At 45.6% G+C, this 24,319-nt stretch overlaps 2 protein-coding genes across 2 annotated transcripts in view; both read right to left on the bottom strand.

Annotated features, from left to right (window-relative positions):
* Positions 1 to 14,733, bottom strand: part of Kat14 (lysine acetyltransferase 14) — a 37,708-nt gene extending 22,975 nt beyond the window's left edge. Inside the window, exons 1-3 of the mRNA XM_051144769.1 lie at positions 14,333 to 14,733; positions 11,690 to 11,808; positions 8,297 to 8,418 (exon numbers count right to left, since the gene is read on the bottom strand). Coding sequence (XP_051000726.1) covers positions 8,297 to 8,418; positions 11,690 to 11,808; positions 14,333 to 14,591 — 500 coding nt within the window. The 5' untranslated portion in view covers positions 14,592 to 14,733. The remainder of the gene's footprint in view (positions 1 to 8,296; positions 8,419 to 11,689; positions 11,809 to 14,332) is intronic.
* Positions 14,734 to 14,793: 60 nt separating this feature from the next.
* On the bottom strand, positions 14,794 to 23,489 carry LOC127188653 (protein PET117 homolog, mitochondrial). Its single transcript, XM_051145069.1, has 2 exons — positions 23,322 to 23,489; positions 14,794 to 15,008 (listed from the first exon to the last, which is right to left on the bottom strand). Exons 1-2 carry the CDS (start codon positions 23,415 to 23,417, stop codon positions 14,862 to 14,864), a joined length of 243 nt encoding a protein of 80 aa, XP_051001026.1. The 5' UTR covers positions 23,418 to 23,489; the 3' UTR covers positions 14,794 to 14,861.
* Between the last annotated feature and the right edge of the window lie 830 nt (positions 23,490 to 24,319).

Raw genomic sequence — 24,319 nt, 5'->3', positions numbered from 1 at the left:
AGTACCATCCACAAATGAACACAGCCTATGAAAAGCATCACCTGTGTGGAATGGCATCTCTTTGCTGCAGTATGTGGAGGAATGTTAATTCAGAACATGGCTGCTCTGGCAAGACTTCACATCCAAAGACCTTCTAGGTCTGTGTGATCAGGCTGGAATACACACCCACCTTTAATCCAGGAGGCAGAGGCAAGCAGATCTGAGTTCAAGGCCAGCCTGGTATAGAGCAAGTGTCAAGAAAACTTTCTATCCAGGTGTGGTGATACATGCCTTTAATCCCAAAGGAAAGGAAAGTTAGTTTGTAGAAGGAAACACCCATGTTTGAAAATGATGTTGCCGGGCATGGTGGCGCATGCGTTTAATCCCAGCACTGGGGAGGCAGAGGCAGGCAGATCACTGTGAGTTCTACAAAGCAAGTCCAGGATGGCCAAGATAACAGAGAAATTCTGTCTCAAGAAATTAAAAAAAAAAAAAGAAAGAAAAGAAAAGAAAAAAAAAGTATCTAATTGAGTGGTAGAAAATATGACAAATCAGAGAAGATCTGACAGAACAGGATATGCCCAACTACCAGGAGAAGAGAAAGAAAGGGAAGCTACTTAAGAGGCAGTTTTACAGAGAGAACAATCAGTTTTTACCCGGCCAGGAACAGAGATGGGCTGTAGAGACAGAACTCAGGTAAAGACAGAACAAGCCAGAAAATAAGAAGCCAGAAGACTAAAACAAATGGCTGAGTTAGTTTGAGGCCAAGCAGAGCAATTCTGGGTCAAGAGAGAAGCCAGATAAAATACGTCAGCTGGGAGAAGAGTTTGAGCCAGAACAGCTGAGTTGAACCAGCCAGGCCAGAGCTCAGAACTAGTAAGGAGCAGTAAGCAGTAAGTCTCAGAGGCTGAAACATTGTAGCCTAGGTTAGACTGCACAGGGACCAGAAGCATCCAGGACTAGGCCTACCCAGGTTAGCAGACAGAACAGGAAGCCTCCCAGACAACAATCGAGCCAGGAGAATAAAAGTTACTTTTACAGTGGAGCACCAACACCTATGTGCAAATGTGTTTCACCTATCCACTTCTCTCTGAACCAAAAAAAAAAGAAAAAAAAAAATTTTTTTTTTTTGTTTTGTTTTGTTTTTCAAGACAGGGTTTCTCTGTGTAGCCTTGGCTGTCCTGGACTCACTTTGTAGACCAGGTTGGCCTTGAACTCACAGCAATCCACCTGCCTCTGCCTCTGCCTCCCGAGTGCTGCGATTAAAGGTGTACGCCACCACCCCCTGGCTCTGAACCAAATTTTTACTGTGGTAAAATAGGCAAACTATGTACATCTTCACCAGTTTTTAAAAAGATTTTATTAGCTGGGCGTGGTGGCGCACGCCTTTAATCCCAGCACTCGGGAGGCAGAGGCAGGCGGATCGCTGTGAGTTCAAGGCCAGCCTGGTCTACAAAGTGAGTCCAGGATGGCCAAGGCTACACAGAGAAACCCTGTCTCGGAAAAAAAAAACAAAACAAAAAAACAAAACAAAACAAAAAAGATTTTATTTATTTATTGTATGTAAGTGCTCTACTTACATGTATGCCTGCATGCCAGAAGAGGCCATTGTCTCGGAAAAAAAAAGAAGAAAGAAAGAAAGAAAAGAAAGAAAAGAAAAGAAAAAAGAAAAAGAAGAGGGCATTGTAACACATTATAGATGGTTGTGAGTCACCATGTGGTTGCCAGGAATTGAACTCAGGACCTCTGGAAGACCAGACAGTGCTCCTTTTTTTTGCTTTGTTTTGTTTTTTTGAGACAGGTTTTCTCTGTGCAGCCTTTGCTGTCCTAGACTCACTTTGTAGACCAGGCTGCCCTCGAACTTACGGAGATCTGCCTGCCTCTGCCTCCTGAGTGTAGGGATTAAAGGCGTGCACCACCACACTCAGCTCAGACAGTACTCTTAATCGCTGAACCATCTCTCTAGCTCCACAGCTCCATTTTTAAGTGCACAGTTCAGTGGCCACTGAGTACATTCACATTCTAAACCATCACCATCACCCATCACCATCACCCATCACCCATCACCCATCACTATCACCCATCACCAATCACCTATCACCCATCACCATCACCCATCACCATCACACCTATCACCCATCACCAACCCATCACCATTACCCATTACCATCACACATCACCATTACCCATCATCACCCATCACCATCACCCATCACCAGCATACATCACCATCACCCATCACCATCACCCATCACCATTACCCATTACCATCACAGATCACCATTACCCATCATCACCCATCACCTATCACCCATCACCATCACCTATCATCATCACCCATCACCATCACCCATCACCTATCACCCATCACCAATCACCATCACCCATCACCTATCACCCATCATCATCACCCATCACCTATCACCCATCACCATTACCCAGCATCATCACCTATCACCCATCACCATCACCCATCACCTATCACCCATCACCCATCACCCATCACTATCACCCATCACCAATCACCTATCACCCATCACCATCACCCATCACCATCACCTATCACCATCACCCATCACCATCACCCATCACCATTACCCATCACCATTACCCATTACCATCACACATCACCATTACCCATCATCACCCATCACCATCACCCATCACCAGCATACATCACCATCACCCATCACCATCACCCATCACCATTACCCATTACCATCACACATCACCATTACCCATCATCACCCATCACCTATCACCCATCACCATCACCTACCATCATCACCCATCACCCATCACCATCACCCATCACCTATCACCCATCACCAATCACCATCACCCATCACCTATCACCCATCATCATCACCCATCACCTATCACCCATCACCATTACCCAGCATCATCACCTATCACCCATCACCATCACCCATCACCTATCACCCATTAACCATCACCTATCACCTATTACCCATCACCAATCACCATCACCCATCACCTATCACCTATTACCCATCACCTATCACCCATCACCATCACCCAACACCCACCTTCATTTTATTGTACAAAACAAAGTCTACACTCATTAAATAAATAACTCTCAAAGTCTGCCCTGCTCTCAGATGATGACAACCATCACTCTACCTCCTGGACCTGTGTATTCTCTCTACTATAACTACCTCCTGTCAGTGGAATCATACAGTACAACTATGATTGAGTTCATGTAGCATAGTGTTCTCCAGATGTATGCACGCTGTACCACATGGCGGAATGTTCTTCCTTTCTAAGACTGAATACCCCACTATATGTACACACTATGCTTATACATTTATGTGCCGATAGACAAGTACTGCGTCTTCATTTAGTTATTGTGAGAACCAGAGCAGAACTCCTAGATATGATAATCCTACATTCCCACCTGGTGCATGGTGTGCTAGTAAGTTGTTAGTCGCTGATGGACTGACTGAGAAGGCTTTCAATATCTGGGCAAACTTCTATACAGCCGCTGTCTAGTTTCAAACCCATGGTCCTCCTGACTCGTGCTCCTGTAGGGCGGCTGCCCTTAGGGTGAAGGTGGTGTCTCACTGCACTCGGTTTGCCCTTTTCGAGGGTTAGTGAGTTGGAGCATCTTTTACGTGCCTCTTCACCATTTTGTAACTTCACTGTCCACACTTGCAGCGAGGGGAGATGCATGACAGTGGCTGCTGTCTCTCTCCACTGCTGTGATGAGAGCAGCAACCAGAGTCCAGAACACAAAAACAGTATTTGTACAAAGTTCTTCTGGCTGCCATGGCTTCTGTAGTCTATTTGCAGGCAGCCACAGATCAGGTGCATACAGGTCCCTGCCTTGGGCTGGAGGTAGGTGATGAGTACTGGTAACCTGCTGTGGTGCTAAGAGCTGAAATTGACCACAATCTACTACCCATTTCCTAGAAGATACAAGCCTTTATTAAACTCCGGCATTCCAACAGTTTTCTTAAACTACTTCTATAAGCAAAACTGTAATAGGTGGAACAGTATTAGCCAGATCAACTTTAAATAGTAGAGTTTCTTGTTTTGTTTTGGAGACAGTGTTTCTTGTATAGGCATGGCTGTGCTGGAACTTGGTCTGTAGACCAGGCTGGCCTTGAACTCATTGAGATCAGCCTCTGCCTCCTGAGTGGTGGGATTAAAGGTATGGGCCACCACCACCCGGCTCTTTGTTTTGTTTTTGAGAGATGGTTTATCTCTGGTGATCTTGACTGGCCTGGAATTTGCTAATGTAGAATGGGGTAGCCGCAAACTGACACATATCCTCCTGATTCCGCCAGTTAAGTGCTGGGATTAAAGTGGCAGGCCGCTACACTTAGTTTTCAAATAGTTTTTTAAAATGTAACTACTACAACTATGTTTTATCATGCTCCATCAACTCTAAAACCCACTAAGATATAACATTTATGTGCAACTAAAGAGAAGAATAAGCTAGCTACCAATAAACTGTAACAAATTGTCAAATAAAATGATACACTATTTTATTGGGACTGCAGAGATGGATCAGTAGTTAAAAGCACTTACTGCTCTTGCAGTGGACACAGGTTCAGTTTCCAACACCCGTATCAGGTGGCTCACAACCATCTGTTACTCCAGTTCCAAATGACCAACACCCTCCAGCCTGTGTGGGTACCTGAAGGCATATAGTATACCTAAATTCATACTCACACACTTGGAAATATAAATAAATATATCGTTAATTTTTTTTTAATTGGGAGGTTCTTTTGAGATAGGGTTTCTCTGTGAAGCCTTGGCTATCCTAGAACTCAGAGATCTACCTGTCTCTGCCTCCGTGAGTGCTGGGATAACAGGCATGCACCACCACGCCCCACTGAAAAATATTTTTTAAAGAGCTGGGTGGTGGCACACGCCTTTAATCCCAGCACTCAGGAGGCAGAAGCAGGCGGATCTCTGTGATTTCCAGGCCTGCCTGGTCAACAAAGCATGTTCCCTGACAGCCAGGGCTACACAGAAAAGCCTATTTTGAAAAAAAAATCTTTTTACTTGTACGTGTATGTGTGTGTGTAGTATATGCCCCATGCGAGCGCGTGCTGAAGCTGGGGTTATAGACAGCTGTGAGCCACCTCAGGTTGAGCACCAAACTCAAGTCCTCTGGAAAAGCAAGAAGCACCATCCGGCTGCAAGAAGCATTCTTAACCACTGAGCTACAGCTTCTGACTGTCTTTGTCTCTGTCTGTCTGTCTGTTTGTCTCTCTCTCTCTCTCTCTCACACACACACACACACACACACAAACCATGACATACTATTAATTATAAGATATACCCAACTTTCAGAAAGTGAAATTCTTTAAAACTTTCTGTTTTAAAAACCAATGACTAAGCCGGGCATGACTAAGCTGCATGCCTTTAATCTCAGCACTTGGGAGGCAGAGGCAGGACCTGCAGTGCATGTGCAGATCTACAGACTGAGCTCTAGGACAGCCAGGACTACACAGTTGAGACCCTGTCTCAAAAACAACAAAAACCAAACCAAAAAATCTGTAGCAATTAATTTTTCACATGTTCTTTAACTTGTTTCTATAATGGTACATTAAAAATTTAGGTTATTCTTAAATAAACTTTCATGTGTTTAAGCTATAAAACACTAAAGGCATAAAACGAACATCAGTGATGACTTAAATTTAAAAGTTCATTCGATAATGTATTGTTCTCTTAGATTCTGTGACAAACGAGAAGGACAGATCATATTTACAATTTTAGGGACTGGATCTGGAATGTAGGTCATTTGGTAAAATATTTACTTAACATACAAGAGAATCTAAGTTTTACACCCATCACCACATAAAACAGGACATGGTGGTATGAGCCTGTGATCTCAGAACTCCACAGGCAGAGGCAGAAGTCTAAGCAATCTTCAGTTTGAGGCATGCTTGGGCTACATGAGACCTTATCTCAAAAATAAAAATAAAATGACTGTCCTGTAGAGAACAGAATTAAAATAATTCTCAAAAAACTTAATTTAAAAATGCATACAGAGAGCCAGGCATGGTGGCACATGCCTTTAATCCCAGCACTCGGAAGGCAGAGGCAGGCATATCACTGTGAGTTCGAGGCCAGCCTGGTCTACAAAGCGAGTCCAGGACAGCCAAGATAACAGAGAAACCCTGTCTCAAAAAAACAAACAAACAAATAAACCCCAAACAAAACAAAAATGCATATAGAGCCGGGCGTGGTGGCACACGCCTCTAATCCCAGCACTTAGGAGGCAGAGGCAGGCAGATCTCTGTGAGTTTGAGGCCAGCCTGATCTACAGAGTGAGTTCCAGGACAGCCAGGATTACAGAGAGAAGCCCTGTCTCAAAAAACCAAAAGAATTTTAAAAGCATATAGGTTTCTAACACTGTGAAAACAATTTAACACTATTTTGCACAATGTCCTGTCAGCTCAGAGAGCCATGTGGGCTTTTGGTAACCACTTGGGAAGAGCAGTTTCTGGGGACTTCTCCAGTCACTGCTGTTTAAAGCAGGTGCCCAGGTAGGGACAGCAATGTGGCTGGCTAGAGACTTGGAAATGGACTCAAGTGATGTCTAATTGTCCGCCGATCGTCTGGCTAGACTGCAGAAAGGTCACAGCTGTGAACTCTCACTATACTTGGGGCTTTTCTGCCCAAAACCAAAAGGCCTTACAGCACAAGATCTAGCCACAGTCTCATCCTGATGGGCTATCTTTATATGTACTGATTTCAGAGTTAACAGTATTTATGGCAAATCATACATGCTTTCCACTGACATTGTGATGTTCTTTTAAAAACAGCTTTATTAAGTAGGAAGATTAAGTAAATAATTCAGGTGCTATGCCAATAATAGACCCAAACTACTGGTGTAATGGCTGAACTACACAGGAACTGCAGAGTAACCAACAAGTGTTTCTCCCTGGCCTGTCAAAACCAGTTCCTCTCAGAGCAGTGCTCCGGAACACCACAAGCAACTCTTACTCACATGAGCATAAGCAACTCCTACTCACGTAAGCACAAGCAACTCCTATTCACATAAGCAATGTCTTAAAAACAGGTCACTTATATTCCCTTTCTTCCAGAAGATAATTCACTGAACAGAGAGCACCCAGAGATAGGAAACATTCCAAGATCTAATTTTACCATTTCCCCTATTTCCTGTCCTTTATAAACAGGGCATATTACATTCCATAAATAGTGCTGGGGCAGCCAGGCGTGGTGGCACATGTCTTTAATCCCAGCATTGGGAGGCAGAGGCAGGAGGATCTTTGTGAGTTCAAGGCCAGCCTGGCCTACAAGTGAGTCAAGGACAGCCAAGAGTACACAGAGAAACCCTGTCTCGAAAAAAAAAAAGTGCTGGGACATGAGATCCAAACAGCAGACTTCCTTTTCTTATGAGAAGCACTGGTCACAGTGTCCATTCTTTTCTCAGTAGTACCAAAACAACTCAAGAACTACAACAGCCCTTTGTAGCTGCTGAGTGGAGTACCCCCGCCCTCAGCAGTTTCAGGCGTAGAGGAAACCGGAGCAAAGCTGACTCCTCAGCCCAGAGGGAACAGGCTGCCAGAGCCTAGGACGTGCTCCAGCGATGCTGGCTGCAGTCACCCAGCACAGCTGCCATCTCCACACTGACCCAGTTCACAGTGTTTATGCATCGCACTGAGGGCCTCAGGGCAAACAGGAACCGTGATTCTAAAGTTCACAGTGCAGCACCCTCCTCCGCAGTCTCACAGCTCTGTAGACTGACCTGGCCTTCCGCTAGAGTGTGGCTGTGCAGCCTCACCCTGAGGCTTAGCCCGAACTCCAGCAAGGCAGGCAGCCAGCATGAAGGCACCAGCAACACTCAACCACAGTTTACAGAAAGAGCACTTAGCAAACGAGCATGTGCCTGTTCATATGGCAAACTTCGCTAAGCACTGTGGGTGAGGAGTGCGGTGACTCTCTGGAGTTAACAAGGGACAATACTATAGGACGCAGTTAAGAGCAGCCTGAGTGGGTGCGGATATCCCTCCCCTTTGTTTCTCTGCTGACCTCTAACAGCCCCACTCGAAAAGGACACCACAGCCCTCTTTCCTCTAGTTTCTGAAACTCATTTTTAAGACCCTAAGACTCTCTGCATATGCATCCTGTTCAGTTAACCTACGCTCTCCTCTGGAAGCAGAATAAGAAAACAATGTTAGCCCTCAGTTTCTGGTGTGCAGTTCCTGTCTGAGCTACACTGTGAATCCCTGTCAGGGCTACACTAGGTTCTCAGCTTATGTGTAGCTTTTTTACATCTTTCTGCAAGGATAAGATGTTTTAAAACTCATGTTACCTGTTTCCTAGTAAAAAGGTCCAATGTTTCTCAATAAAAGCACAGATATCTTCTTTCCACCGGAAATAGCCTTGACGTCCACTTCCTTCCAGAGACAAGTTGTACATTGCCAGCATCACCACCTGAAACACAAATGGAAAAGGGAAAAAAAAAACCAAAAACATCGTAACTTATACTGAATAAACAAAACTGAAAAGAGAACAGAGTCTGGAAAAGAATTCTTTTTTTTTTTGTTGTTGTTGTTGTTGTTTTGTTTTTTTAGAGACTGGGTTTCTCCTTTAAACAGTCCCCAGCGTGATGGCGCACACCTTTAATTCCAGCACTGGGGAGGCAGAGGAAGGTGGATCACTGTGAGTTCGAGGCTAGCCTGGTCTACAAAGCGAGTCTAGGACAGCCAAGGCTACACAGAGAAACCCTGTCTTGAAAAACCAAAAAAAAAAAAAAAAAAAAAAAAAAGAAAAGAAAAGAAAAAACCACAAACAAAAAGCTGCTGGAGAGTCACTTAACGGACATGACATTTCCGTTTCAGAAGATAAGCTTTGGGGACGGCTACATGTGAAGAGTGAAGAGGGCACATCTTACATTCTCTGTCTCTCACCACACAGAAAGAGAACTTATTCAACAGACACCTCAGTTGTGGAATAAGCTTTTCCATTCTCAGACTCCTCCTCAGAAACATGTATTTACTGCCAACCTCAAGCATCGATGCCTGCCTGCTGTTCATTTCCAGTATGCTAAGATACTTCATGTTACAAGTTATTTACTTGAAGATGGCTCTTCTGTTATCAGTTGGTACTTGATGAACACACTATATACTAATCTGAAAGGACCCATTTATTGTTCCTCCTCTTCCAGAATGTGATCAGATCAGTTTTCTCCTCACAACACCACACCATAAGGAAGCTGGTCTTCTGGACCACACTGTCCCCAGGGCTGCTGAACAGACACTCAGCCGCTGCCTGCTGCAGGACCTAGGAAAAGGAATGCTTCACCACAGTCAGAAGAATGAAGCTCCAGGCCAAGAATACCCACAAGGGATTTCGCAAAGCGTCTCCTCCGCTGCAAGTCAAGAGTCACCAGGAAGGAGAGAAGACACAGAGGACAGCGGAGGGAAGGGGTCTTTGGTCCAGAGAGCAGATCTTTACCATAGCATTTTGTTTTTTTGGTTTGGTTTTGGTTTTTCAAGACAGGGTTTCTCTGTGTAGCCTTGGCTGTCCTGGACTCCCTTTGTAGACCAGGCTGGCATCGAACTCACAACGATCCGCCTGCCTCTGCCTCCTGGGTGCTGAGATTAAAGGCGTGTGCCACCACTACCTGGCTCCATAGCATTTTGTAATGCAAAGAAAATGCTGTGTTACAAGCACCTCTTCTTACTTAAGTCAACAAAGTTTGAGATTTCAAAAGCTGAAGACACTAATCCCAGGTGGCAGAGGCAGGCAGATCTCTATGAGTTCAAGGCCAGTCTGGTCAAAAAGTGAGTTCAGGACAACTGTTACAGAGAAAAGCCCTGTCTCTAAAAGCCAAACCAAAAAAATAAAAAAGCTGAAAACACAAATTACAATACTTAAGTCACTGAGGACCAACCAGCTGGTTCTTTTAGGTTTCTGGTAAAAGACAGACTTTTCCAGTTGCTGCCAGAAACTGGTTAGTAGCTTATGAGAATATACATGTAACTTGCATATATATCTAAGGTGTAAGATTTAGTTATCAGTTCTTCCTTGCTAGGTATTATCCACAACCAATGTATCTTTTAGAAGTAAAGTATTCTCAGTCAGTGCAACTTGATTAAGTATTTAAACAGCCAATAGTACATATTCTAAGGAATATAACCAAGAACTAACTTTTCTTTTAAAAAACATTTACAGAAGATATCTCTATAGAAAACTAACACTTGAAAATGACCACTTTTATTTGCTTTCCTTCATTTTATGGTTTTTATGCGGCTACTTGTGGGCTAACTACAGGTCCAGCTTTGCACTTGCAATTGTCTTCATAGTAACACCCTTGGCCTACACATCGGATGCCATCTACGGGGGCCACAGCTGTGACCCCCCACGAGACTATACACTCAATTCAGACCGCCTTCATTTTCTACCTAAGTATTTTGGCAGATCAAAGCAGCCTCCCAAGTTAATAGACAGGTCCGCTGGGTGACCTAAGAAAGCAGTGATGACAAACACAACCTTTCACATTATGGCAACTACAATTTACAAGAAACACCTCAAGAGACAACACAACACATCTAAAATCTTCCCCTTACTATTTATTTTCTTCAATTGCTAGGGCAATTATCACGCTGATCTGTGTGTGGAATGTCAATAGCCCCCAAGGCCTAGGGGTGGAGACCTCAGTTGGCTCATCCAGCACAGCAGTCTCCTGGACTCAGCCGGGTTCAGTGTTCTCAAGTGAGCGTCAAGTAAGCAGCGAGGCCCCAGGGAGGGGCTGGTGCACAGCTCACAGGCCAGCGCTTAATGGAGGAAGCCAGGCCCTAACGTTACAAACATCAACAAAAACAGTGATGAACTAAAAGTCTGTATTTTTAACTAAAGGATTGGATATATCTTGTCATCTTGTTAGACATCTGCATATTAAAACCAAACAATTTACAGCCAGGCGTGGTGGTGATCCCAGCACTTGGGAGGCAGAGGCAGAGGCAGGCAGATTGCTGTGAGTTCGAGGCTAGCCTGGTCTACATAGTGAGTCCAGGACAGCCAAGGCTACACAGAAAAACCCTGTCTCAAAACACCAAAAACCAAACAATTTACTATAACCTAAAGATCAGTAAAATGTTACTCTCTAGAGGCTGGTATTTGAGACAGCTAAAAGTAATCCATCAACAAAGACGTGTCTCCAAATTTAGATGCAGGAAGGCTGAACAAATTGGTTACATTGTCTTTGTTACCAAGTCAAATTGTTTCTGCCAAATTTACTTCCAGTGTAGCCACCTCTGGTTTTACTAAGCTAGAAATGACTGCCAGAAAAATGTGGGCCTGGTTTTCAGTTAAATCTAAACTTGGTATGACATAAATGAAATTAAGATTCTCAAGATTTTGAGCTGAGCGTGGTGGTGCACACCTGCGATTCCAGCACTCATGGAGGCAGAGACAGGTGGATCTCTGAGTTCCAGGCCAACCAAGTCTACAAAGTGAGTCCAGGACAGGCAAGGCTACACAGAGAAACCCTGTCATGAAACAAACAAAAGACTCTCAAGAACTCACTAAATTAGCAGTATTTTTTTTAAGCCAGAAGTACTCTTTCCACACATCCGGAGCGCATTTTCACTGTGAAATGTAAAGCGCCCCACCCCCAAACCACTCCAGTCCTCACTCTGGATAGTCACTCCAAGGGCTCAGAGCACAGTCTGAGGTGTCTGGAGAAAAGTTCGGTGCTCACCTGCTGCCATGTCAGCTTCAGCCTCTCGGACTGCTCCTTGCCATCCACAGAGCAATCGGAACAAGTAAACCTGAAAAAGTTATCTCCCTTAAGGTAACTGAGCTGTTCCCGCAGCTGGCCTGTGAGAAGAAACACATAGTCACATCACCGGTTTATCTCCCGCAGTGGCAACATCACACCTGGTCAATCAGCAGTTTAGATTTCTGCAGCCAGCTCAGAACAGCAGGAGAGAGAGCGAGAGAGAGTGAGAGAGAGAGAGAGAGAGAGAGAGAGAGAGAGAGAGAGAGAGAGAGAGAGAATGCTGTTTCTCCTTCTAATGCCAGGTGCGTGTCCCGCCTAGAACCTGCGGCTCCTTAGCTTTTAAGAGAGGTCCTGGAAAAGCAGGTATGGTTGCTCTGACTGGATTTCCCAGAAGTCACATTCCACACTGCTCCAGGCAGGACTCAGTTCTGACATTCTTTCAGGGAATACCTGAGCTTGCACCGCCAGCCAGGCACCGGGCTAGGAACTGGATATGCAATGTCTAAGGCAGATATGACCTGCAGCTGCTCTCACCCAGGCAAACACAGCTGCACTGGTTCTGGGTCTCTGGAGCAGCAGAGCCACCCCGGGGGCTGGGCTTTATTTCTTTACCACGGCCATGTCTGCCCCCAAATGAAATGCTTCCCTCACCGCAATCTGGCCTCGGCTCTGCACTAAAGTGATGGTGATGCACTGTGCAACATGAAAACTTCCAGAACACAATGTAATGTGCACCATGTGGCAGTGCAAGGACATAGCAAAGGGATAGCCAACCCTTTAGGGAGGGAATGAGGGCTTCTGGGCCCAGGGAGAAGGGCAAGTAGCTGAAAATGGGCTCCCTGTGGGAAAGGAGGGCAGGGAAGCCGTCCAGGTGCACAGTCCAGAAACAAAGCAAAACGTCCAAGGTCCTAGGACTCAGAGAACTATCTAGACAGAATGAAAAGCTCACCCTACCTCCCTAGAGACGTTGCCAGGGCCAAACCATGAAGGTTGCCTTCAAATCTACCCTGCGAGGACAATGGGAGAGCCAGAGATTTTGCTAGACAGCTTAGAAGCAAACACCAGCTAAACAGTCAATTCTTAGGTTAGTTTTCTAAGAACTGTTACTACCAACCTATTTATAGTAGCTGTTAACTTGAACAATTGACTTTTTATTTAATTTTTTTGGTTTTTCCGAGACAGGGTTTCTCTGTGTAGCCTTGGCTGTCCTAGACTATTTTGTAGACCTGGCTGGCCTTGAACTCACAGCGGTACACCTGCCTCTGCCTCCCGAGTGGTGGAATTAATGGCGTGTGCCACCATGCCTGGCTTTCAACTTTGTTTTTTTCGAGACAAGGTTTCTCTGTGTAGCCTTGGCTGTCCTGGACTCGCTTTGTAGACCAGGCTGGCCTCAAACTCATAGCGATTCAACTGCCTCTGCCTCCCTCGTGCTGGAATTAAAGGCGTGCGCCACCATGGTCAGCTTTGTCTTTGTTTTAACAAGAGCTTCTACATCCCAGAAAACGACTAACTCCACTAAGTGTGTTACAGCTCCATTTCACTAGCTTTGAACTCTTACACAAAGAGTTTCTGAAGTATACTTGCCTTTTCTAGTCTCTTGCCGAATGGAAAATGCTGTTTGGGTAAGAATCAATGATGGCAAAAAAAACAAAACAAAACAAAAAAACAAGGGCTGGGCATAGTGGCGCATGCCTTTAATCCCAGCACTCTGGAAGCAGAAGCAGGCGAATCACTGTGAGGGGGGAGGGAAGAGTTCCTCAGTGGAAAATAAGCCCAGCCTATAGGCAGCCTATAGGCAGGAACCTGGCACCATTGGATTCCCAATTCTAATCTCCCTTCAGGAGACAACAGCAGTGTTCCACAACATCAAATAATTCAAGAACTTGAACTCGATCCTGGCAATAGAATGTATCCCCCACAACCCACAGCATGATCTGCTAGACAAATATGGCTACCATCCAGAATGTTAATCCGTAAATCAACAGGATTCCTAACTTTTCTTGAGCTACCTCCTAGAATGTTAATTTAACAATGGAACAGTGGCTGACATTTTTTATTAATACAAATGTGTTTTGTGGGACTGGAGAGATAGCTCAGCAATTAGGAGCACTTACTGCCCTTGCAGAGAGTGTGGGTTCAGTTCCCAGCACCCACAGGGCTCACAAGCACATGCAACTCCAGTTCCAAGGGATCTGATGTCTCTTCTGACCTCTGCAGCTAATGCATGTACATACACACATACATATAAAATAAATGGTTTAAAAACTAGAAACAGCCGGGCGTGGGGGCACATGCCTTTAATCCCAGCACTAGGGAGGCGGAGGCAGAGACAGGCAGATCTCTGTAAGTTCCAGACCAGCCTGGTCTACAAAGGGGGTCCAGGATAGCCAAGGCTACACAGAGAAACCCTGTCTGGAAAAACAAAAACCAAAAACTAAAACAAAACAAAAAAACCCTTAAAAAAAAAGTGTTTTTATATAAATTTATATTTGGTAAACTAGATTAATAATAATATAATAATTTTATTTTTATTCAAGTCTACTTTATTAGTGTTTTCCACAGACTGGAAAAGAAACCATCACACGAGGATCAACCAATCAAAGGAATCGAGAAGCTCCTTACTAGCTGGGATCCATTTTTGGCACTTGTCACAGAAGTAAGACAGCTGGTCCTCCATCCACGACACATCTCCTTCATCACTGTTGAGGGAATCGCCGCTCTGGTCGTGAGATAAGTCCACTGATGCCTGGTCCTCTGACTCCACAATCAGGAGAGTCTCTCCCTCCACCTCACCTTCCTCCAGCCCCTCCGAAGTGGACGTCCGTGTGGCTTCGTCATCGTGCCGACTCAGCAGACCACTCAGGTGGACGCTGCTATCCATGTCTCCTGCTCCCAGGCACTCCCAGGCTGACAGGCGGCTGCAGGAACCCTGCAGACAGAACTTCAGGAGAGCACGTGCCAACAAGTACCCTATCCAGACAGAACAGATTCTTAAAAGAAGCAGTGTAGAAGGCAGGGTCCACTGCCCTTCTCTTAGGAAGTTTAGATGGACAGTGGCTTTAAGGGGAGGGGCAGGCCTCACTAGCTGTTCTGTCACACACTATGTCCACGTTTATATACAGGAACTCAGCACTGCCATCCATTTTTCAAGTCAAGTGTTTTGAGATCCTTTCTCCAACATCTTCTTTCTTTCTGCTTCAAGTTGCTTGGTCAAAATAATCTGTTCTCCCAAAAGACGAATGTTTTCTTTTTTCTGATTCTGCCTCTCAATGTCTCTGATCACTCCATCACGAAGCCTCTAAAAACATAAGAAGCAGATTTTTAGTTACCCCTGAACAGGTGGCTCCCTTCCTGTGCCTTCAAATCTAAATAACAGCGCCACCAAAATACACTCAAAATGTTCCAATTCTAAATACCCAATTACTATTTTAACTTCTGTACAATGTAAATAAAGAAACCACCAAGTAAATCTGGTGATGTGTTATATTAACTTCTTACCACATTTTAGAAATCCCTGAACACAGAAAACTTAAAGAATAAAAAATTCAAAACCAGCACTATGTTGAATTTTATAAATTTAATTGATAAATGGTACCTTTAAAACATGATGAATTAGCAAAACTGTGAACTCTAAGTGGTGGCTGCCTAAGACAAACAACAAACATCAAGACAATAAAACAAGCAGAACCAGTTTAAGATGGCCAGGGCTAGCCGGGCGGGCAGTGGCCAGAAACCCCATCTTGAGCCCTACCCCCCAGAGTACATTTTGGGAGAGCTTCAAGACAGGGTTTCTCTGTATAGCCTTGGCTGCCCTGGACTCGCTTTGTAGACCAGGCTGGCCTCAAATTCATAGAGATCTGCCTGCCTCTGCCTCCCCAAGTGCTGGGATTAAAGGTGTGGCTCCACTTCGCGGGGCTATTTTTATTTTTTCACTTTAAATATTTTGTTTTGTTTTTGTTTGGTTGTTTTATCGAGACAGGGTTTCTCTCTGTAGCCCTGGCTGTCCTAGAAACGCTTTGTAGACTAGGCTGGCCTCAAATTCATAGAGATCCGCCTGCTTCTGCCTCCCCAGTGCTGGGATTAAAGGTGTGCACCACCACCATCCAGCTCACCTTAAAATCTGTAACTCTATTTTATGTGTATGGGTGTTCTATCTACAAGTCATGTGTATACAGGGCCTGGAGAGGTCAGAAGAGGACTACCGAGACCCTGGAGCTGGAGTTACCGATCAGCCAGCTGAACCCAGTTCCTCTACAAGAGCAACTAGTGCTCATAACAACTGATCCTCTCTCCAGTCACTATTTTATATTTATATATATATATATATATATATATATATATATATATTTTTTTTTTTTTTTTTTTTTTTTTTTTAAGACAGTGTCTTTCTACGTAGTCCTGACTATACTGGGACTCCCTATGTAAAGCAGGCTAGTCTCAAGCTTACAGAGACCCGCCTGCCTCAGCCTCCCACCTATCTCTACTTTTGAAAACTGGCCTAACAAAGAATTGGAATCAACCTAATTGTCCACCAACAGGTGAATGGACACACATAAACAAATAAACAAACACACATTTATATATATATATGATATATATCTCATATATATGATAGAATACTAAGCCGCCCTAAAGAAAAAATAAAGTTAAAAAAATATAGGAAAATGACTAGGCTTAGAATGTATAATACTGAGCAAGGTCATACAACCTGAGAATGAAAGGTACCCCATGTTCTCTCACAAATGCAGAATATTTGTATATATACAAACAAACGCACATGTAGGTGCAGTGTAACAGGAGGGACAGAGACCGGAAAGGCTACATCAGGGGATGAGGAAGGACTGAAGGAGAATGGACACAAGTTCTGGAAGAGAACAAAAGCTAATTGTTTTTCCAGCCTGACTCTGTCATGGAATTTTTGGGTTTGGTGATGGTTCGGTACTGATGGTTAGGCTTCTGTTCTGAATACCTACTCCAACCATATAGAAGGCAGGGCGATGGTGCAGGGGCGAAGTGCTCTTGCTTTTGCAATGACCTGGATTCAACTCCTATGGCAGCTGGTAAGTGTCTGCAAGTCCAGTCTAAAGGGCTTCAATGCCCTCCTCTGACCTTCACGGGCACCAGGCATGATGTAGTGCCCATACATACATGCAAACCCTCATAAGTATAAAACAATAAAATAAACTATTAAAGAAAATGTAAAAGCTAACTGTATAGAAGTCCACTGAGTTGTATAGTCTTTGAGTCTCATTTGGTGTGTGATGTTTTTATTTATTTGCAAAGGGTTTTTTGTTGTTGGTGGTGGTGTCGTTACTTTTGAAGTAAAGTTAATTTAAAAAATAAAAAAAGAGAATTGACTAATACTTACTGAATCTCTTCCAGGCCTACAGCTCCATTTGCTATACCAAGGGAGTTTGGAAATTTTTATTTTTCCGAGACAGGGTTTCTCTGTGTAGCCTTGGTGGTCCTGGACTAGCTTCGTAGACCAGGCCGACCTCGAACTCACAGTGATCTGCCTGCCTCTGTCTCCTATGTGCTGGGATTAAAGGCCACCACCACCCAGTGGAGTTGGAAAATTCAAGAGTGACGGGCTCAGCTGGGCAGTGGTGGCGCACACCTTTAATCCCAGCGCTTGGGAGGCAGAGGCAGGTGGATCACTGTGAGTTCAAGGCCAGCCTGGTCTACAGAGCGAGTTCCAGGGCAGCTAGACAGCTAGAGCTGTTACACAGAGAAACCCTGTCTCAAACCCCCACCCACCCAAAAAAGATAGAGGGGCTCAGGTACAGCACAGTGGCTCACACCTTTGGTTCCAGCACCAGGCGGATGATCTCTGAGCTCATACCAGTCAAAGCTACACAGGAAGAATTTGTCTCAAAATAAAATAAAACCTAAAAAAGGACCTAGATAGCAACTTAACTGAAATTCAAGTCTTGTTTTGTTTGTGACAGGTTCTTGTAATGCAGCCGCAGGCTAGCCATGAAGTCAAGAGCCTCCTGCCCTAGGCGCCCCAAGCACTGGTTCAACTGTCTTAAACCCACTGCCCTGGTATCCCAGGTCTTCTTGTCAGTGTTCCCTTATCACACAAGGAGCTTGGCCAGCTCCAGCCCTCTTGTAGAACAGCAGCAAGTGCTTAGATCTTCATCTCCTCCCTTTTCTACCTCTTCACACACCCGGCTTCCACCTGCCACACTAACCTAAGACCTCTTGTCAAGATCAGATGTACGTCTGCCTGACGCAAGCAAGTGTTATCTGGAAAGAGGGAACCTCAATTTTAAAAATGCCCACACACCAAGTGGCTGATGTAGGAGGGCCCAGCCCACTGCGGGTGGTGTCAGCCTTAGGCAGGTGGCCCTGGGTGTGTAAGACAGCAAACTCAAGAAGGCCAGAGGAAGCTAGTGAGCAGCACGCCCCCCCATCCCCCACCAGCTTCCTGTCAGCTCCCACCCCCAGGCTCCTGAGTCCTTGCCCTGACTTCAAGTGATCAACTGTGAGACAGAACTGGAAACTGAAGTCAACTTTTTTCTCCCCATGTTGCTTTTGGTCACAGTGTTGTATCACAGGACACTGCTGCACGGGACAGGGCTGTAACCACCGCGGCGAGCCCAGACTGCAGTGGGCTGTTCTCCAAATCTAGGAAGAGGCTGAGAGAAATGCAAACAGCGGAGGCAGCTGGTGAAACTAGATTAGGGTTTGCTGCTGTTGTTCTTCCTTTTCGGCTTTTCAAATTCTATCAGTTTTGTAGCTAGCATCATAATTTCATCCTTTTCCTTTTTGTCTTTTTGAGACAGGGTTTCTCTGTGTAGCGCTGGCTGTCCTGGAGCTGGCTCTGTAGACCAGGCTGGCCTCAAACTCACAGAGATCCACCTGCCTCTGCCTCCTAGTGCTGGGATTAAAGGTGTGTGCCACCATACCCAGCTAAAAAGAAAAGTTTTGAGAGTCCTTTAAAGATTCTATGAGGGCTGTTCATATGATATTTTGAATTGAGAACATACGCCTCTAGTCAGCTAGGGTTTAAGCATCAGCTGTGATTAAGAAGAGACCAGCACCCCTTGGGTAAGACCTACACTGACACAACAGACAGTGGTTGAAGAGAGCAGAGACATCAGCTAAAAGACCAGCATCAGATGAGATCTTCTGGAATGTCATTTCCTCAGGGTCATCACACAGAAGCTGTAGCCCAGAGGCCAAGACTGTGTGCCTTGTGCTGATAGCCAAACGTGGTGACGTGTAAGTCTCCAGGTGGTACTGGTTCTGAAGACATGGCAGGGCCGTGGAGAACAGCCGAGGCTTGGCACTGTGAGAGGGCCACTGGTGCCGCCTTAGTTGAAACAGAAGCTCCAGGGATCATGGAGAGAAGCTGATGCTGGACACCACATGGCAGGTTCACTGTCCCTAACAAGAGCCCAGAAGAGGCTATTGGTAAAGGAACAGCCCAGTTGGGCTGGAGAGATGGCTCAGTAGTTAACAGCACTGGCTGCTCTTCCAGAGGCTAGGAGTTCAATTCCCAGCAACCACATGGTGGCTCACAACCATCTATATAACGTGATCTGATTTCCTCCTCTGGCCTGCAGATGTACATGCAGGCAGAGCACTGTATACGTAATAATAAATAAATAAATCTAGCCCATTTGCAATGAGGACTCCAATATTCTGAAGATGCCAGAACCATGGGACGGCCACCAGGAACAGCAGCTGCTAAGGACTGGAGAGAGACTGAGTGCAGGAAAGTTTCATGTGCTATGGACGGCAGAGCTGGAGACATGCCACTCCAAGGCCCCTTGGAGCCCAGAGAACAGTGACTGGGTCCTCTTTGTCAAACACTCAACTTTTTACCCTCTGTTTCTGGTTTTTGCTTTGTTCAAAATGTAACTGTGAGTCCAGGACTGCCAAAGCTACACAGAGAAACACTGTCTTAAAAAAAAAAAAAAAAAAATGTATTGTGTCCTGGTTCTTCCCTACTGGAGTAAGAAAAGACTTATTTTTTATTTTACAGGAGCCCACAATTAAGATACTTTGGCTATTTTAGAGAGGGTTTGAACTCTGAAGGAGATCTTTTAAGTTTTAAAGAGTCTGAGCCTAGGCCAGAAATGATGGCACATGATTTTAATCCCAGCACTCAGAAGGCAGAGTCAGGCAGGTCTCTGTGAGTTTGTACAGCCAGCCTAGTCTACAAAATGAATTCCAGGACAGCAAAGACCAGGAGGAGTGGTTCTCAACCCATGGGTCGGAACCCCCTTGGGGGTGAAATGACCATTTCACAGGGGTGGCTTAAGACCATCAGAAAGCACAGATATTTACATTATGACTTGCAACAGCAGCAAAACTAGTTATGAAAATAGCAACAAAAATAGGGGTTTTTGTTTGTTTTGTTTTTGTTTTTGTTTTTTTCAAGACAGAGTTTCTCTGTGTAGCCTTGACTATCCTGGACTCGCTTTGTAGACCAGACTGACCTCGAACTCACACCGATCAGCCTGCCGCTGCCTCACAACAAAAAGTTTTTTGGTTGGGGGTCACTACAGCATGAGGAACTGTGTTAAAGGGTGACAGCATTAGGAAGGCTGAGAAGCACTGATTTAGAGACGTTGTCTTACAAAAGACAGGAGAGTGCAGCTGAACTCTTAAAGACTGGGACTTTTGCTGGGCGTGGTGGCACGTCTTTAATCCTAGCTCTTATGAGGCAGAGGCAGGCGAATCGCTATAAGTTCCAGGCCAGCCTGGTCTACAGAGTGAGACCAGGATAGCCAAGGATACACAGAGAAACCCTGTCTCGAAAAACAAATAAAATTAGGAATATGTTTTATATTGTGATATTGATACTAATAGGAGACCTTGGGGATGAACAAAAAGGAAAGATCATAACTTACTCAGTGATCTGTTTGTGTCAAGTAACAAGGGGTCAGTTGTGCTGATTGGTTTTATCAACTTGACACAAACCTAGGCATATCTGGAAAGAATTTTTTAAAGATTTATTTTAGGGGGCTGGAGAGATGGCTCATCAGTTAAAGAGTACTATCTGCTCTTCCAGAGGTCCTGAGTTAAAATCCCAGCAGCCACATGGTAGCTCACAACCATGAACATCAGGATCCAATGCCCTTTTCTGGCATGCAGTCATACATGCAGACAGAGCACTGTATACTTAATAATAAATAAAAGCTTTTTTAAAAAAAAAGAATTTAGTTTACCTCTTATTTCTCTCCCCTCCTCTCTCCCACACCCCTCTCTCATTCAAAAGCCAGAAGAGGGCAGTGAATGCCCTGGAGCTGGAATTACAGAAAGTTGTAAGTCACTAGACATAGGTGCTTTCTAGGTCCTTGGAGAACAGCAAGTGCTCCTCACTGCTAAGCCGCCTCTCCAGCCCCTGAAAGAGGAAATCTTAACCAAGAAAATGCCCAAGACTGGCCTAGGGGTAAATGAATGAGGTAGTGTCTTGATTAATGATTGCTATAGCAAGGCCTGTGAGCGGCACCACTTCTGGGCAGGTGGTCCAGTGCGCGGCCCTGATGTCAGCCAGGGGCAAACAGCCAGCGTGCAGCTTCCTTCATGCCTCCCACACCAGTCCCCACATCCAGGCTCCTGCCTCAACTTCTCCCTACAATGAACTGTAATATGGACTGTAAGCTGAAGTAAACCCTATCGTCCCCAAGTTGCTTTCGGTCATGGTGTTTTGTCACAGTAATAGAGACCCTAATTAACGCAGCTCGTTACTAATTCTAACATCTAGAGCTGTGATTCCTGTGGAATCATCAACACTCCTCAACTTACCATATGACAATAATCTGAAAAACTCATAAAAACCTGAAAGCAACAAAGGTGTTCCAAGTCCGCCTAAACTGGTGAATGCCAGGGCTCAGCAACGCACTAGAGCACAGACGGCAACGTCCTGGGCTCGCTAGGGTCTGTGCCTTGTTCAGGGGCACAGCATATCTCCAAAGGCTCCTACCACTGATCCTCAGCCAGGGAAAAGACCAAAACAGCCCCCCAAAAATTCCATATGGCTTTCTTATCATCACAGTCAAAACCAAGCAGAACCATTTATAAGTTAGGGACCTTGGCTTCTACTGAGAGTTAAAGATCATGTATAGACAGTGAGAAAACAGCTGGAGACATGGCTCAGTGGTTAAGAGCTCTGCCTGCTCTTCCCAAGGACCCGGGGTTCAATTGCCAGCAACCACATGGCAGCTCACAACTGTCTGTAACTCCAAGATCTGACACTGGCACACCAATGCACATAAATTAAAATTAAGTAAAATATTAAAAAAAAAAAAAAAAAAAAAAAAGAAAGTGAAAAAACACCACCCTCATGTGGGACAGAAAACAAAGCTGCCTTGAAATTTTCAACACACCCTCTGTTCCAATCCTGCCCTCATCAATGTTACAATGAGTGACTAATTAAGATCTACAGGACAAGCCCAGTGGTGGCGCATGCCTTTAATCCCAGCACTCAGGAGGCAGAAGCAGAGGCAGGGGGAATCTCTGTGAGTTCGAGACCACTCTAGTCTACAAAGCGAGTCCAGGGCAGTCAAGGCTACAGAGAGCAACCGTCTCGGGGGAAAAAAAAAATCTACAGGACAGGTTATTTTGGTCAATATTTCTTTTAGCACTAACTTCCAGGAAATAACTAGATCTTTGTGTTCTTCCACACTTCCATTCTCTATCCATGCTTCTCTCTCCAAAACACATCAGGTCAATACAGACATCTACCCCACCTTCCAATATAAAACAGAACCAACTTCTCTTTCTTTTCCTCCTAAGTAGGACGTTTCTTGCTTCTACTCCGAAAGATATCCCTATGGAACCATAGTTTAATCCCAAGTCTCTAATCGCTTGTGTAGCTCTAAATCACTGTTTATCCCACCCTGCTCCTCAAAACTCCTATGACAGTGCAAGACTCATCTCCGGCTTCTAGATTGTGAAGATCAGGGCCAATGGAGCAGTTTACTCTTGTCGCTTTCGGTTACTTTTCATTACTTCTGCTCTTGGCAAATCGGGTTCAAGCCAAATTCCTGTAACGGTGTTGCCTGGAAGGCCAACTGGCCTGCACATCAGGCAACTGGCCTGCAGAATGTGGCACGGTCGTAGAAAGAACACTGTGGAGAGGTTACTATTAACTATGCGTTCTCAACATGCCTAGCGCGCTAACCATTGCAGACTCGAAAGAGACCATTAAGAGCCGGTCGGTCGCTGATTGATGAGCCAGATAGTCCCCAAAAAGAAAACGTGGAGGGCGCTACCTTTTAAGGTTTCCAGAACCTACGTCCCATAGCACGGGCTTTTCACTTACACACACAAAAAAAATTACAAAAATCTCAAGTTACCCTGGCCAAAGGCACTAGGGGTGTGCTGGGTGTGAGCTAGGTTATCTCGGGACTTAAGCACTACTGGGTGTAGCGTCCTGAACTGTGGTGACCCCAGGGCCTCCTGCTCACCCTACCAGCGCTCAAACTCGGGGCTACACGCCTGCCCGGAGGCTCCCGCCCCAGCTTTAGGCCTCGAGGCTAGGGAGAGAGGACTCGGAAACTTGTACGCGCCCTAGAAGCCGGCCCGGCCCGCCACGCGCGCCAGGACCGCAGCGGGCTCCGCGCTCCGGAAGACGCCGTCACGTGACACCGACCTGCCGGTCCTGCCGCTGCTTCAGATGCACGCCGGCCACCGTGGCCGCCGTCAGCAGCACCGAGAGGCCCAGCACCGCCTTCGAACTCCTCGACATTCCCGCTCCGGGCCGCAGACTCGCTCCCGCGCACGCCCCCGCCGCCTCGGCCGCCCGCAACGGGCCAGGCTCGACCCCTCGAGCGCAGAGCAGCTTCAAGTGCTACCGTCGCCAGGCTCGAGCAATCGAGCGCCGAGCATAGCCCCTGCCCGGCTTCGCATTGGGGCTGGAGGTCCCCCGGGTAGCGGGGTTCCCCGTTTGGGGACCGCCTCCACCAGGAAGTCGCTTTGTGGGCGGCTTTGGAGGTGCAGGGGATCGTGCTGGGGAATACTTGTGATGTATGTGTGTAGGTACGGTGGACACCACACTGATCAGACTCTAGATTTCCTTAGCATCTAAAAGCTGGGTTTTTGACAAGGTCTTGCTATGCTGCTCACACTGGCCTCAAACTCGCAATCCTTCTGCCTCAGCCTCAGCTATGCCATGTTGCCCTCTCACTACTCCGGCTGGGAAATGGGCTGGGTCAGGCAAGGCTCCGGAAGTGTGCAGCCCGTATAATCGTTAAGAGATGACTTTGGAGCCCGCCAGGAATGCAAGATTCTTATGTCATATGCTAACCAGGAAAACGAGAGAATACAGTAGTTTACAAGAGGCTACGGAAGATGTCATTTACACTTACCCCTTAAACGAAAAAGAGACTTGGCTTCCCAGATTAAGTATTCTACTGAGCTACCAATGAAGACTAATATGTCACTAAATCACTCGTACCCATGAAAATACACACTCTAAGCTTGTGATGAAAACAACAAGCTGGGCATGGTAGTGCACCCCTTTAATCCCAGCACTCCGGAGGCAGAGGCAGGTAGATTGTTGTGTTGAAGGCCACCCTGGACTACGAAGTGAATTTAGGACAACCAGGGCTGTTATACAGAGAAACCCTGTCTTGAAAAAAAGAAAGAAAG

The sequence above is a fragment of the Acomys russatus genome, chromosome 4 (assembly GCF_903995435.1).
Source record: "Acomys russatus chromosome 4, mAcoRus1.1, whole genome shotgun sequence".
Classification (NCBI taxonomy): domain Eukaryota; kingdom Metazoa; phylum Chordata; class Mammalia; order Rodentia; family Muridae; genus Acomys; species Acomys russatus.
Note: the sequence above shows the minus strand (reverse complement) of the source record. Positions and strands in the feature narration are given on the sequence as shown.